Here is a 12,121-nt window from a genome sequence, read left to right on the forward strand (position 1 = left end):
GGCTGCAGGGCCGCCCAGCCCGTCAGCCCCACTGCTGCCCTCCGGGGACACTCTCCCCAGTGCTCAGAGGCAGCCAGCAGCTGGAGCCCCACACCCTCAGGGAGGGGGCTTCCGGAAGCTGCTGTCCGGAGTCCCCCTGGCCAGGAAGGGTCCTGGCAGAGGAGGCAGAAGAGGACAGAGCAGCCTTGTCCCAGCGCGGCGGGACACCACCCACCACTACCCCCTTCCCTGGCTCACAGAAGAGGATGTCCATCCTTGGGCTGGCGGCCTGTGGCGCCTTTCCAGACGCCAGGCCAAGCCCTGCCCCTGTGGCCGATGGGGCTCCCAGAGGGTGGCTGGGCTGGGACTCGGGATGGTGCCTGGGGCTCAGTGGGGCATTGGCCCTTGGAACACCCCACCTGAGATCCTGGGGCCCTCCCTTCCCCTCCCTGCCCACCTCCTCTCTGTCCTCTGGGTGTGCACCCTTCGGGGTACAGGCCAGTGAGAAACCCCCTGCAGTACCCACATCTGGTGCAATGGCCCATGGAGTGAGGGCCTGTTCAGTAAAGATCACGGGGACCACCGGCACTGAAAGGGCCCACCCCCACGTCCGGGGGCCCCTCCCTGGGCCTTGCTCTCGGCTGGCCTAGGAGCCTCCTCAGAGCCCTGGAGGAGGGCAGGTGCCCAAGGAGCAAACTCGGGCAGCATGGGTCGTGGGCTCCCCCCACGTTTATTAGTCTTTCTGCTTTGGGGGGCTGTCTTGTGCCCGTGGGCACAGCCCGCTGACCTGTGTGGGGACGTCGGCCCACGAAGGAGGTCACTATGCTGCAGCCACTCCTGGAGGTCAGGAGCCCGGCTGCGACCGTCCTCCCCCCACAGCCACAGACCCAGGGCCTTCCTCCTCCCCAACACCCCCACCCCAGTGTGACACGGACGCTTTCCCTGGGCCCAGGCCCAGCCCCACTAGAGAGAGAGTCCTTGGCCAGGAGAGAAGAGGGGGCAGTGCCGGTCCTTCAGTGTCCAACAGCCCCCAGTGCCACCAGGGACGGGAGCGATACACTGGGGGGCCGCCCCCACCCTGGGCATCCACAGGTCCTGCCCGTCTCCCCTGACCCTGCACTTGCCCGTGGGACAGCACCCTGTCTGTGCCCCTGCCCTGAACACCATGAGCTCCTGAGGCAGGCCTGACCAATCACACAGGTCTGAGACCCCCTCCCCCACCACGAAGCTGTCTACCTGCTGCAAAGTTTCTGTTGTGGGGACAGAACTGCCACCTCAGACCTTGCACCTTGACCACACATCAGCATGGTGCCCGGGCCCAGCCAGCGCCTTCCCCACAGACCACACGCCCAGCCCTACCTGAGGGGCCCAACTGTGCCCTCCCTGGACCCACCTTGGGCCTCGTAGCCAGCCAGGTCAGGCTTCTCCGCGGCCGCCGGGCTGGTCAGCCGGCTCAGAACCAGCTGCAGCTGTGCCACGTTCATGCGGGCCGTGAGCTCACCGGTGCGGTCCCCAATCTGCATCAGGTGGCAGGGCGGGGGTGAGCGGCTGGCAGGACGAGGTCCTGTGGGGGCTCCCGGGGGACAGACACCTGAACCCACCAGCCGCATCTGGCACAGGGCATCAGCCTCACTCCGCCGCCAGTGGTGGAGTGCAGGGCACTGTCCCCCAGTGGGGGACCCCCTCTCAGATCCCAGAGATGCTGTGGCCTGTGACTCGGGGCCCAGCTGCCACACCTCCCTCAGCCCAGGCCCTGGTCTCTGTCCCTCGCCCCTGCTCTGCACTCTGGGAGGCCCCTGTCCGGTGAGTACATCTCCCAAACAAGCCCGTTAGCCTAAGGCACCAGAGGTTCTGGTTCCAGCAGCTGGGCCAGTGGGCCCTCCTCCAGAGAGCACTCCTGGCCTCTTGCCCAGAGCCCAGGAGCCCATCTCCCCTGAGCACCTGTAGTCTTCCCGACCAGGTGCCCCCCCACAGGGCTGAGGGGATGGGGTCATTTTAGCACCGACAGGCCAAGGGTAGACGTGACTCTGCACAGGCATCGGGGTGACAGGAGGGTGGGCAGGCCATAGAGCCCGAGTCTACTGAGGAGGGAGAATGTGTCCGACTGTCCTGAATGCCAGGGGCCGGACTGTTCTCCAGCTGGGGTGTCAGACACGGGCATCCCTGCAGCCCAGTGCCACCCTGAACCTTGTCAGCTTCCACTGGGTAGGGGCGGGAGAATCAGGCCTGAAGTCAGCCTGAGTGCACGTGGGCCGGGGAAAGGACACGCCCACCCCACGGCCGGTGGGGGGGAAGGACACGCCCACCCCACGAGCAGGGAGAGCAGCGGCACCCCCACCCCACGGGCTGGGAGAGAGTGGCACCCCTCCCCCCGGCCCCAGCAGCAGGGCAGCCGCAAGGCCCCATAGAGCACACCCTGCCAGCCCAGGAAGGGCAGCAGAGGTGAGTCCAAGGGGATCACGTTGGGCAGAGGGCCCAGACAGGCTGCAGGGCGGCCTGGGGCGGACAAGGACGGGCCCCGCAGCACCTCACCTCCTGGGAGATCTCCAGGTGTTTCTTGGCAAAGGTCAGGGCCTGTGCGGGGCTCCCCATGGACACGTAGGCGTTCCCCAGACTCCAGCAAGCCCGGCCCTCACCCACTCTGCAGGACAGGGAAACCCCACAGCCCTCAGTAACCCAAGCACCAAGCCTGCCGGTGGCCAGGGGCCCCGGGGACCGGCCCTCACCCACTCTGCAGGACAGGAAACCCCACAGCCCTCAGTAACCCAGGCACCAAGCCTGCCGGTGGCCAGGGGCCCCGGGGACCGTGGGAGGGCCAGAGATGACAGGGCACCACATCTGCGGCCCCAGGAAGGCTGCGTGGTTCCACTGGCCACAAGGGGCCGCCAGCCCGAGGGGCACAGGCAGGACGACGCGTCCAGGGCTGCAGAGGCCATACTGTGAAGCAGCACCGAAGCCGGGGCCGCCACAGACCCGCGTGCCCTGGGGCGGGCTCATTCTCATGGTAACGGCCCACCCAGAAACACTGCCCTGCCTGAGACCAAGGGGCAGCCAGGGCCTGGCCACCTGCTGGCAGCCTCACTCGCCCCGCAGTGGCTGGCACAGCACTTAGCCCTTCACTCACCCCACTGTCTCCCTAAGTTCTCTGGTAGGGCAGCCTTTTGAAAGACTGCCTCTGTCCACGCCCTGTGGCAGGCCTGCAGACCTAAGGCTTTGAACCCCTTTTTCTGATCACTGCCCAGGCGAGTAAGAACCAAGCCTGTGAGTAACTGTGTTCAGTAACCTTATCCCCCGAAGGTCGATGTTTAAACACACGTGTGGGGACAGAAGTCTCTCAGAAGGACCTCAGGCTGGCAGCCTCACCAGCTCACGCTGGTCCCTCAACCCACAGCTGTCAGCAGGACAGGCAGGGCCTGAGGGCCTGGGTCAGGGCCCTGGGGTGAGCCGGCATGGTGGCAGGGCTCTGGCCCAGGGCTGGGGGCTGAGCGAGGTGGGCACGCGCACCTGTCGGCCAGCTCCTGGGCAATGAGCAGGTGGCGCAGGTGGTACTCAGCGGCTCGCTCGTGGTCCTGCAGCAGCGTGTAGGTGTTGCCCAGGCTGTAGCAGGCCTGGGCCTCCACTGCCGGGTCTCGGAGCTGCCGGGACACCTGGAGCGTCTTCCTGCAGAGGGGGCGGCGGTCAGCCCCTGCCACGAAGGGCGGGCCAGGGTCCCCCAACCTCGGCAGCCCAGGGCCAGGGGACACCACCGCTCAAGACCTTCCAGTCCAGCGGCAGAAGGTGGGCACTGGGGGAAGCCCGCTGGTGGCTGGCAGTGGCTGATGCTGGGACCAGGCAGACGTGGCCCCCTCGGACTGTGCCCGTACAGGTAGTTCTAACGGCCCTGAGCCTGCACTGCCAGGGGGACACCCACCTTGTCCCCCTGCTCCTGGACCCAGGGCAGCACCCACCTCCAGCGGCCTGGAAGGTGTGTTTCAGAAGGCAGCCTCCCAGGAAGCAGGCCAGCCCCGGGCCCTGGCACCGTCCCAGTGCCCTCCAGCCCACATGCTCCTAGGAGTACCACCATGCCTCAGTTTCCCCCGTTGAGGGAGGTGCTTAGAGGTGCACCCCAGAGCTGCACAAGGAGCAGGATGTGGAAAAACCGAGAGCCCTTGGCCCCGGGCTCTGTCTGGCTGTGGTGGTCTCCAGCCCTGACATGCCACAAGGGTGGGCCTGTGGGCCTGTCACTGGTGCACTCCCAGCAGGCACACGGCCCTGTCCTCAGGCCCACCCCCTGGGATGGTGGGGTGGGGTGCAGGCTACCTACTTGTAGTACTCAGCTGCGACGTCGAAGCGCCCCAGGAAGATGTGGGCGTTGCCCAGGTTGCTGTAGGCCCGCCTCTCAGCCGCCTTGTCACCAAACTCCTTGGCAATGGCAAGACGCTGAAGAAACAGAGACCTGAGCCCTGATGGAGGCTGCCTCCATGAGGGTCCCGCCTGGCTGAGCTTCCCACCACAACCAGGTTGGCAGCTTGGCGTCTGTGTCCAGAGGGGACCCCAGGTCCAAGCACAGACCAGCAAGGGGCCACTGGGGTGCCCCTGCTGCCAACGTGGGCCATCAGCCAGAGGGCACCTGTGTGAAGCCCCCTGCCTGCCCGCCCAGTGGCCACTCACCTCCTTGTGGAAAGCAGCAGCCTCCGGGAAGTCCCCCAGCAGATAATGGGTGTTGCCCAGGTTGCCATAGGCCCTGCCCTGGGCCGCCCGGTCCCCTAGCTCCTTCACCAGGGACAAGTTCCTCCTGAAGGCAGGTGTGTGTGAGTGGGTCCTCAGGTCAGGGAAACAGGGCACCCCACAGGCTGCCCGCTCACATGACCCAACGTGAGGCGTGGTGGGCAGGGCTGGCATCTGTCCACACCCGGCACCCAGTGTGTCCCACCCACGGCTGCACCGACCAGGCCCACCCACTGCCCTGGCCCTTTCCAGCCAAGCACACGTTCGGAAAGGTCCTTTGTTTTGCTGTGAGTGACGGAGAGACAGGAGCTGCCAGGGACCTGCTGGGGTGTCCCCACCCCCATCCAGGGTGCCCCAGCCAATCACTCACTCGTAGAAGTCAGAGGCCTTGCGCAGTGTCTCCCGCACGTCGGGCGGCAGGTGCCCAGGGTCCTGAGTGGTGCTCCAGGACAGGTGCTTGCCCTTGGCGTGGTACACGTTGCCGATGTTGTAGAGAGCACGTGCCTCCCCGACCTGCAGCAGGTGGTGCTGAGTGAGGGCGCCCAGTCCCGGAAGGAGCCCCTGCTTGGGGGCTGTAGTAGATGGCAGAAAGCAGCCCCCGTGTGTGTTCAGGGTCCCTGCAGGTCGCCTGGCTGCTGTCCCCACGGCCCTGGGGCCCCCGTGGTAAGCAGGGCAGGAGGCCATTCCTTGGGAGTCTCCGTGATTCCGACCTGGGGGCTTGCTTGGGGGAGGCCACTCCGGCCACCTCTCCTCTGTGTCCTGTCTGCTGGAGGGCAGCCTGGCCCTCCTCTGTCCTCAGACACCCACAGCTAAGTAACCACCCAGGGCCAGGCACTGGGGCCCCGCCCGACCATGTCTGGCCCTGTGACTTCTGAAGTCACCACTCTGTGCCTCAGTTTCTCCATTTGTAAAAGCAGGATGCTCATCTCGTGTGTGTGTGGGGGGGGGTAGGCCGGCCCGGCGCTAGGGGTGTGGCTGCCGTCCTGGCTAGCGTCCCTCTGCCCCGAGCCCATGGACCCTCCCAGGCCTCTCTCCTCCTCGCTCCAGGGCCCAGGAGGGATGACCAGGGAGGCAGCCTTAGCCCTGTGGCTTTGGGCGTGTGACTACGTGCCCACTCCCAGGTGGCCCTGTCCCCATCTGAGTCACCTGAGGTCAGAAGGGCTGTCCTACCCGCTCCCTCTCCCATGGGGCTCAGGGTGGGAGGGGACACCCACCTTGTCCCCCTGCTCCTGGGCAATGTCCAGGTGCCGCTGGCAGCAGACGATGGCCTCATCGAAGCGGCCCAGGACCTTGAGGGTGTTGCCCAGGTTCCCGCTGGCCTTGGCCTCCCCCATGCGGTCGCCAATGGTCCTGCAGACAGGGGGCAGCTGAGGAACTGGGCCCCGAGCCCAGTGCGGCCTGGGGTGAGTGTGGGCCGGGGCAGCGGCTGGGGCCCATCAGGGCCTGTACCCACTGGGGTGATGCTGGGCAGGGCCCATGGACAGTTCAGGCCCCTCCACAACCCAGTCCTCTGCTGCCCCTCCTCCATCGCCCCTGCACTGTCTGCAGGGTGCTGTGGGCTCCACATGGGACCTCAGGACCTGGCCAGGCCTGGGGCTACTGGGGCTGGCGGTCCCGGAGTGCAGTGTGGGCTAACTTTGCAACAATCTGTCCAATGACCACACATGGAAACCCAGGGGCCTGTGGGAGCCCAGAGGGTACAGCTCCCTGGGGGTCAGGGCTGGCTGTGGGCAGAAACCTGCAGGCTGAGGCCTGAGGGGGGTCAAAGCTGGGCAGAGCACAGCCTAGGCCAGGGGGAGGGGCACATGCAGGAAGAAGGCGTGGAGCTTGGAGGTGGGCTTCGTGGGGAACAGGGAGAGCCCTCCAGGGCAGCAGACATCGCAGGCAGCTGGGGGAGCCAGCCCAGAGCCCCAGGAAGAAGTGTGGTTCCCTGAATGGTTCTCACTCTCACGTCACACCGATACACGGTCAGAGACCAGCACGTTCCCGCACACGGAGAGACACACGTGTGCACACACAGATGCAGAGTCACAGCACACTCATACAGAGACACACACATGTTCACAAAGACATGCAGAGTCATGTTCACACACGGAGCACACGTATGCGGCCACAAACATGCAGAGTCAGGGACTGTCATTCTAGCACGCGAATGTATGGCAGTGCATGTGTGTATTCACAGCAACACAGGACACTCGGTCACACCCATATGCTCACATAGACGTGGAACACTCGGTCCCATGCACACATGCAGACACACGGACAAGGAGCCATGTGCTCGCAAAGACGAAACACTCGTCACACCCTCACGTCCACCCTGGACGCCAGCACACACTCGCTGTCCCAGCATCTGCCCGCCTCCTCGGGGCCCCCCGACACCGTGTCACCCTGACGCCGTGCCCGAGTCCCCCCGCTCACCTGGCCAGCAGCAGGTCATGCTTGTGGTAGGCCAGCGCCCGTGGGTACTCCTTTACGTAGAAGTATGCGTTGCCCAGCTGGCTGTAGATGGCGCTCAACGTCTTCAGGTCCTCAGTGCCCACCTGCACGGCCGCCTCGAAGAAGGCCGCGCCAGCCTTGAAGTCCCCAGCCTTGCACAGCCGCTCTCCCTCCAGGGCCAGCTCCAGGCAGGAGGCCTCCATCCTGGACGCGGGGGACAATGCTGGCAAGCTCCCCCCATGAGACCCGTGACACCCCCACCTGCCTGACGGCTTCCCTGCCCCCTGCCGGGCACTGGGCTGGCTGACGTCACACCTCTGCTCTCTCCGCATAAATGGCCGGAGGCAGGGTGGCCGAGTCCAGTGGCCTGCCCCCTCTCCAGGTGGCACCTCCATGCCTGAGCTCACTGCCTGAGCTCGCCACTGTCACCCAGAGCTTCAGAGGTGACGGTCACACACAAGACCTTTAGTGTGCGCCAGCGGCTGCTTGGCTCTGGCTGTGCCCAGAGCAGAGCTGGCCTCCACGTCTGTCTTCCCCCAAATAATCACAGTCATGTAGCTGAAGGGGGTGGTCTGGGCCCTGAGCACACACCGTCCACCCCAGGAACCAGGCCCTAGGTTCCCAGAAGACAATGAGGCTGGAGAGGGCCCGTGAGGGGTCAGAGCTGCACAGGGGGCCCTGGGTTCCACCCGCTAGAGGTCTCAGCAGGACGGGTCAGCTGTCACCGCACCTTCCTCTCTCTGCCTCCAGGGGGACCCCCGGCAGGAGCATGGCCCACCTGGGCAGAGGCCCACCCAGCCCACTGCCTTCCCACCGGGGCCTCCACTGAGAAATGCTGTCTGGGGGCCGGCAAGGCCTGCCCTGAGACACACACGTTCCCGCCACTCTGCTGTGGAGAGGAGGTATGTACCGCCATGTCCCAGGATGAACTCGGTCCCAGAGTCTAGCTCCTGCCCCACGAAAGGCCTGGGCATGGGAGGCAGTGCTTCCAGCAGGAGCTCCTAGGAGAAGCCCCGCACACTCGCCTCACACAGCCCCTGGGGTCCTGCTCCGGGGGACCGTACAGCTCTGGGCCTCGGGCGAACTTCTCCCAGGAGACGAGCCAGAGTGCACGAGCTGGCGGCCACTCAGCCAGCTGGCCCTGGCCCTGCCCTCAGTCATGCTCCACTGGCCACGAGGTCCCAGGTCAGCGGCCTGGGGTGGGGGACACACACAGGGCTGTTACCAGAACACAGCAAACCATGTCGCGGGGCCGCTGGACTAAGCAGGCCGGCCCCGACCCCCTGGGTGTGCCCCCAAAGACAGGAGGGCCCGTGAGGGCGCCCAGCCCTCTGCCTGGGTCATCGCAGTGGGCAGACGGCACAGTCACTCCATCACTACTGCTTCTGATACCTTGGCAGCGTGTCAAACCCACCAGCACCCGCCTCTGACCCAAGGCGCTCCGCACGGGGTGAGCAGAACTGCCCGTGGGCTCCAACAGCTGGTTTTTCATGAGATTTCTGTATCTTTCTTCTCAGGCCGGTGCGTGGACTTGAAGCCCCAACCTTCTGGTAAGCAGTTCAGTACACCACTCGCACTGCCCAGGGTCCCGTCAAACCCGCCACTTAAAACATCCACACGGCAGGCACTGTCCCCATCTCTGCATTGTTGGACTTATGCAGTGACCGTGAACACTGGAGAGACCAGCAGGTTCCTTACAGAGGTATGTGGAGGGCGGTGCTGGTGCTCCCGGCCCGACGCACCAAGCACTCGTCACTCTGCGTCCGTGTTCAAGAACTCATGCCTGCCTCACGCTTTCCCGACACAAGGAAGCTGGCCCGGGGCCCCCACGGCTCCAAGGCCGTCTGCCGGGGAGGACCCCCCTTCTCCACACCCACTCCCCCAGCCCCGCCCCGACACGAACCCTGCCAGCAGCTGGGAATGACGACCACAGCGCTGAACCCGTGCCCTCCAGCCTTGCTCTCTGCTGGCGGTGCCCCGACACACCTCGGGGTACCCGGCTTTCTGCACCACCCGCCCGACCACTCCCTTCTTAGACCCGTGGCCTCACCCTCAGGCTCTCCACGCTCAGGATGGGGTGGGCAGGGTCGGAAGGAGGAGCCTGGATCTAAGTGGGCCTCAAGCTTGGGGCCCCCATCAGTCAGGCTCTGGGGTGGGCCCAGTGGCCTGTGGCTGGAACTGCCCTGCATTGCCCAACCCAGGCCAACTCCCTGAGCGGCCAAATGGTCACGGGGTGGTGCCAGCTTGGAGCCCACATCCACTGCCTCCAAGGCCGTGTGCAGGACTCCCACCCCATCTGCCTGCCCCGAGTCGGCAGGGCTGTATGTGGCATCGGCTGTCTCCCAGCCTGGAGTTAGAGTCAGGGCAGCGTGGTCAGGACCCTGCTGGGACCGTGGGGTCTGCTCTCTGAAGCTAGGACGTGACCTGTCCCCAGGCGGCAGGCCCCACCTGCAGCAGCAGGAGATTCTAGGCTCTGCTGCCTGTTCTGCCTACATGGGCCCTGGTCAGAGGTCCAGAACACAGGACAGGACCACAGCTCAGAGGTATCAAGCAATGCCACCCAGTGTGTGGCTCCCTGCTTTGCATCCCATGTTCCCCTAGGACCAGCAGGGGTGAATGGTGCCCAGAGCTGGGAGCCAGACGCGTAGCCTTGAGATCTGGGCTCCCACCGCCCACGGGCCCGCCCTCAGGCTCCCACAGCCCCCTCCCTCCCTCCCAAGAGCCCTGGGCAGGACCATCCCGGATGCCACGTCACACCAGTCACCATGGCAACCACTGCACTCCAAGGCACCACCACACACTGGGCTTCCTAATTAAGCCTGTCCTTGGCCAGCTGCAGGCCAAGCGGCCAGTGGTCTTGCTGCCGAGGCCCTTCCAGGTGACTGCGGCCGGGAGAGGGACCCGGGCAGTCCTGGTGCCACATGCCCTGCTGCTCCCAGCACAGCTGGTCCAGGGACTGCCTCTCTCCACCCCTGCCCTCCCATCCCCTCCCCAGCCTGGCTGCTCGCACTTTGCTCGGGCCATCTAAAGTGGCCGTGGTGACAAAGGAAGCCACTGGAGAGGCGCCAGGCGGGGTCCAGGGTCACTGTGCCCCTCCCACCAGCACACGGTCGGGGGACCCCGTGGAACCAGGCTCCTGGGGCCTCAGTGGCTGATTTCTCAGAAGTAGGTCACCAGGCCTTTCCACAGAGGCAGCCCTGGGTTGATGGGAACCCCCAGCCTTTGGGTGAACGGACAACCGTGGGAACTGTTCGCACCCCCCCAGGACAGACGCCCTCCCGCTGGCCCCCTCTGCCCACCCGCCAGAGATGGTGCCCAGACCTGCTCCGCCGCAGGTTTCGCATCCGCTGCACGTACAGCCACAGCTCCAGGCCCACAGGCAGCAGCAGCGGGTGGGGCCGGGGAGCGCCATAGACCACCTTGCACATGGCCTTCTCCCCCAGGCTCAGGGCCGAAGGCTGGGCCTCCGCCGGCATCATGGCTCCAGGCCGGCCCTGGCCGGCCAGCCCCCACTCGCCACGCCGCGGTCCTGCAGGCCGAGCCAGCATCCCTCCCACCCAGGGCCGGTAGGCCCACAGCTCGGTGGGGTGGCCTCAGCAGCGGGAGACACTGGGCCTCCCGGCAGGTTTCTGGAGCCCGACAGGGACCAAGGGATCGGGGGCGGCTCAGTCTGGATGAGCGCGTCAGCACGTCAGGTAATCCCTCTGGGGGGTGGGGCAGGGCGGGACCCTGTCACTGAGCTGGGCAGGGAGGTGCCAATCAGCATTTATGAGAAGGGGACTGACCCTGAGGTGTGGCTGGCCGCCACCAGGGCCCCGCCTCCCACCCCACCCCATCAGAGGACCCACTGCAGGGACAGGTAACACCACCAGGACACCCTGTCCCCGGGCCGTGGGGTGTGAGCAGAGGGCAGGAGCCAAGCACACGCAGGAAGGATGCAGAGGCCGGGGTGCAGGTGGTACCCCCTTCCCCCACCAGCATATAGGACCCTCAGTTTCAGCCCCGAGCCCTGCTCTGTGCCACTGACACTACAGGGCAATGCCCTTTCTGGGGGTCTTTGGGTGCTTGATGGAGGGTCTGGGTCCCAGGGACTCAGGTCCCAGGCATTCTCCTCCCTGACCAGGCTGGTGCAGAAGGCTCTCCACCTAGGGGGTCCGGCAGGGCCAGGACCACCTCCTTGCCCAGCCTCAATTAGCAGGGAGAGCCCTAAATCTTGACACTGGGCTCTCTGGGACAGAGGGGCTGCCTAGCTGGGCCACTTCTTTCCTCTAGAACCTCCCTCCCACCCATACCCCTTCCATAGCAGTGGACCCCTTCCAAAGCAGCGGGCCCCGGACAGGATCCACACCTATCTCCCCAGGGCTGCCCAGCACCCACCCTCCAGGTACAGGGGCCCAGCCCTCTGGGCCATGGTCTCAGCACCCCCACCCGCCACACCAACCCCAGCCTGGGAGGGCCATCTTCCTACTGGTTAACAGCTGCCCTCCACCTCCTCAAACCAGAGACCCCTCCCATACAGGCCCATGGGTGGGGCTTGGTTCAAGGTCACGCCAGCCCACATCGCGGTCCTCTTCAACTCCAGAAAGCCTTGGGCCTCTCCCCTTTAAGAAGCCACGGAGTCCCTCCCCAAGGCCAAACCACAGTGCCCAGGAGCCAACCGCTGCCAGCCAAGCCCCACCGCCCTGGTTAATAAGTCGGCCATTGACTCCCAGAGCCAGCCCCATCGTGGCCACCTCGACCGCCACCCCTTGTCTGGTCTGGGTGCCGAGGCGACGTCCCATGTGAGTGGTTAGTGCCGGCTCCACATACCCCACCACCCTGCTGACCACCCCAGTCTTCCAAGTGACCGCACCCCATCTGTCCCCAGGCTCGGTGCCGTCCTCTGCTGCCCCTACCAAGGTCCTTCCCAGCCCAGGCCCCCAGCCCACCCCATCTCTTCCAGGGCTGTCAGTCTTGGCCCAAGCCCCCAGCCCACCCCCCATCTCTCCAGGACTGTCAC

The 12,121-nt window shown here is 65.7% G+C and overlaps 1 protein-coding gene across 1 annotated transcript in view; it reads right to left on the reverse strand.

The window, feature by feature from the left end:
* GPSM1 (G protein signaling modulator 1) overlaps positions 1–10,601 on the reverse strand; it is a 20,014-nt gene extending 9,413 nt beyond the window's left edge. Inside the window, exons 1-9 of the mRNA XM_007947037.1 lie at positions 10,444–10,601; positions 7,105–7,326; positions 5,901–6,036; positions 5,057–5,199; positions 4,630–4,753; positions 4,283–4,398; positions 3,484–3,639; positions 2,512–2,620; positions 1,373–1,496 (exon numbers count right to left, since the gene is read on the reverse strand). Coding sequence (XP_007945228.1) covers positions 1,373–1,496; positions 2,512–2,620; positions 3,484–3,639; positions 4,283–4,398; positions 4,630–4,753; positions 5,057–5,199; positions 5,901–6,036; positions 7,105–7,326; positions 10,444–10,601 — 1,288 coding nt within the window. The remainder of the gene's footprint in view (positions 1–1,372; positions 1,497–2,511; positions 2,621–3,483; positions 3,640–4,282; positions 4,399–4,629; positions 4,754–5,056; positions 5,200–5,900; positions 6,037–7,104; positions 7,327–10,443) is intronic.
* Positions 10,602–12,121: the final 1,520 nt, after the last annotated feature.

This window comes from Orycteropus afer, unplaced genomic scaffold (assembly GCF_000298275.1).
Source record: "Orycteropus afer afer isolate SDZICR_OR568_19922 unplaced genomic scaffold, OryAfe1.0 scaffold00174, whole genome shotgun sequence".
Taxonomy (NCBI): Eukaryota; Metazoa; Chordata; class Mammalia; order Tubulidentata; family Orycteropodidae; genus Orycteropus; species Orycteropus afer.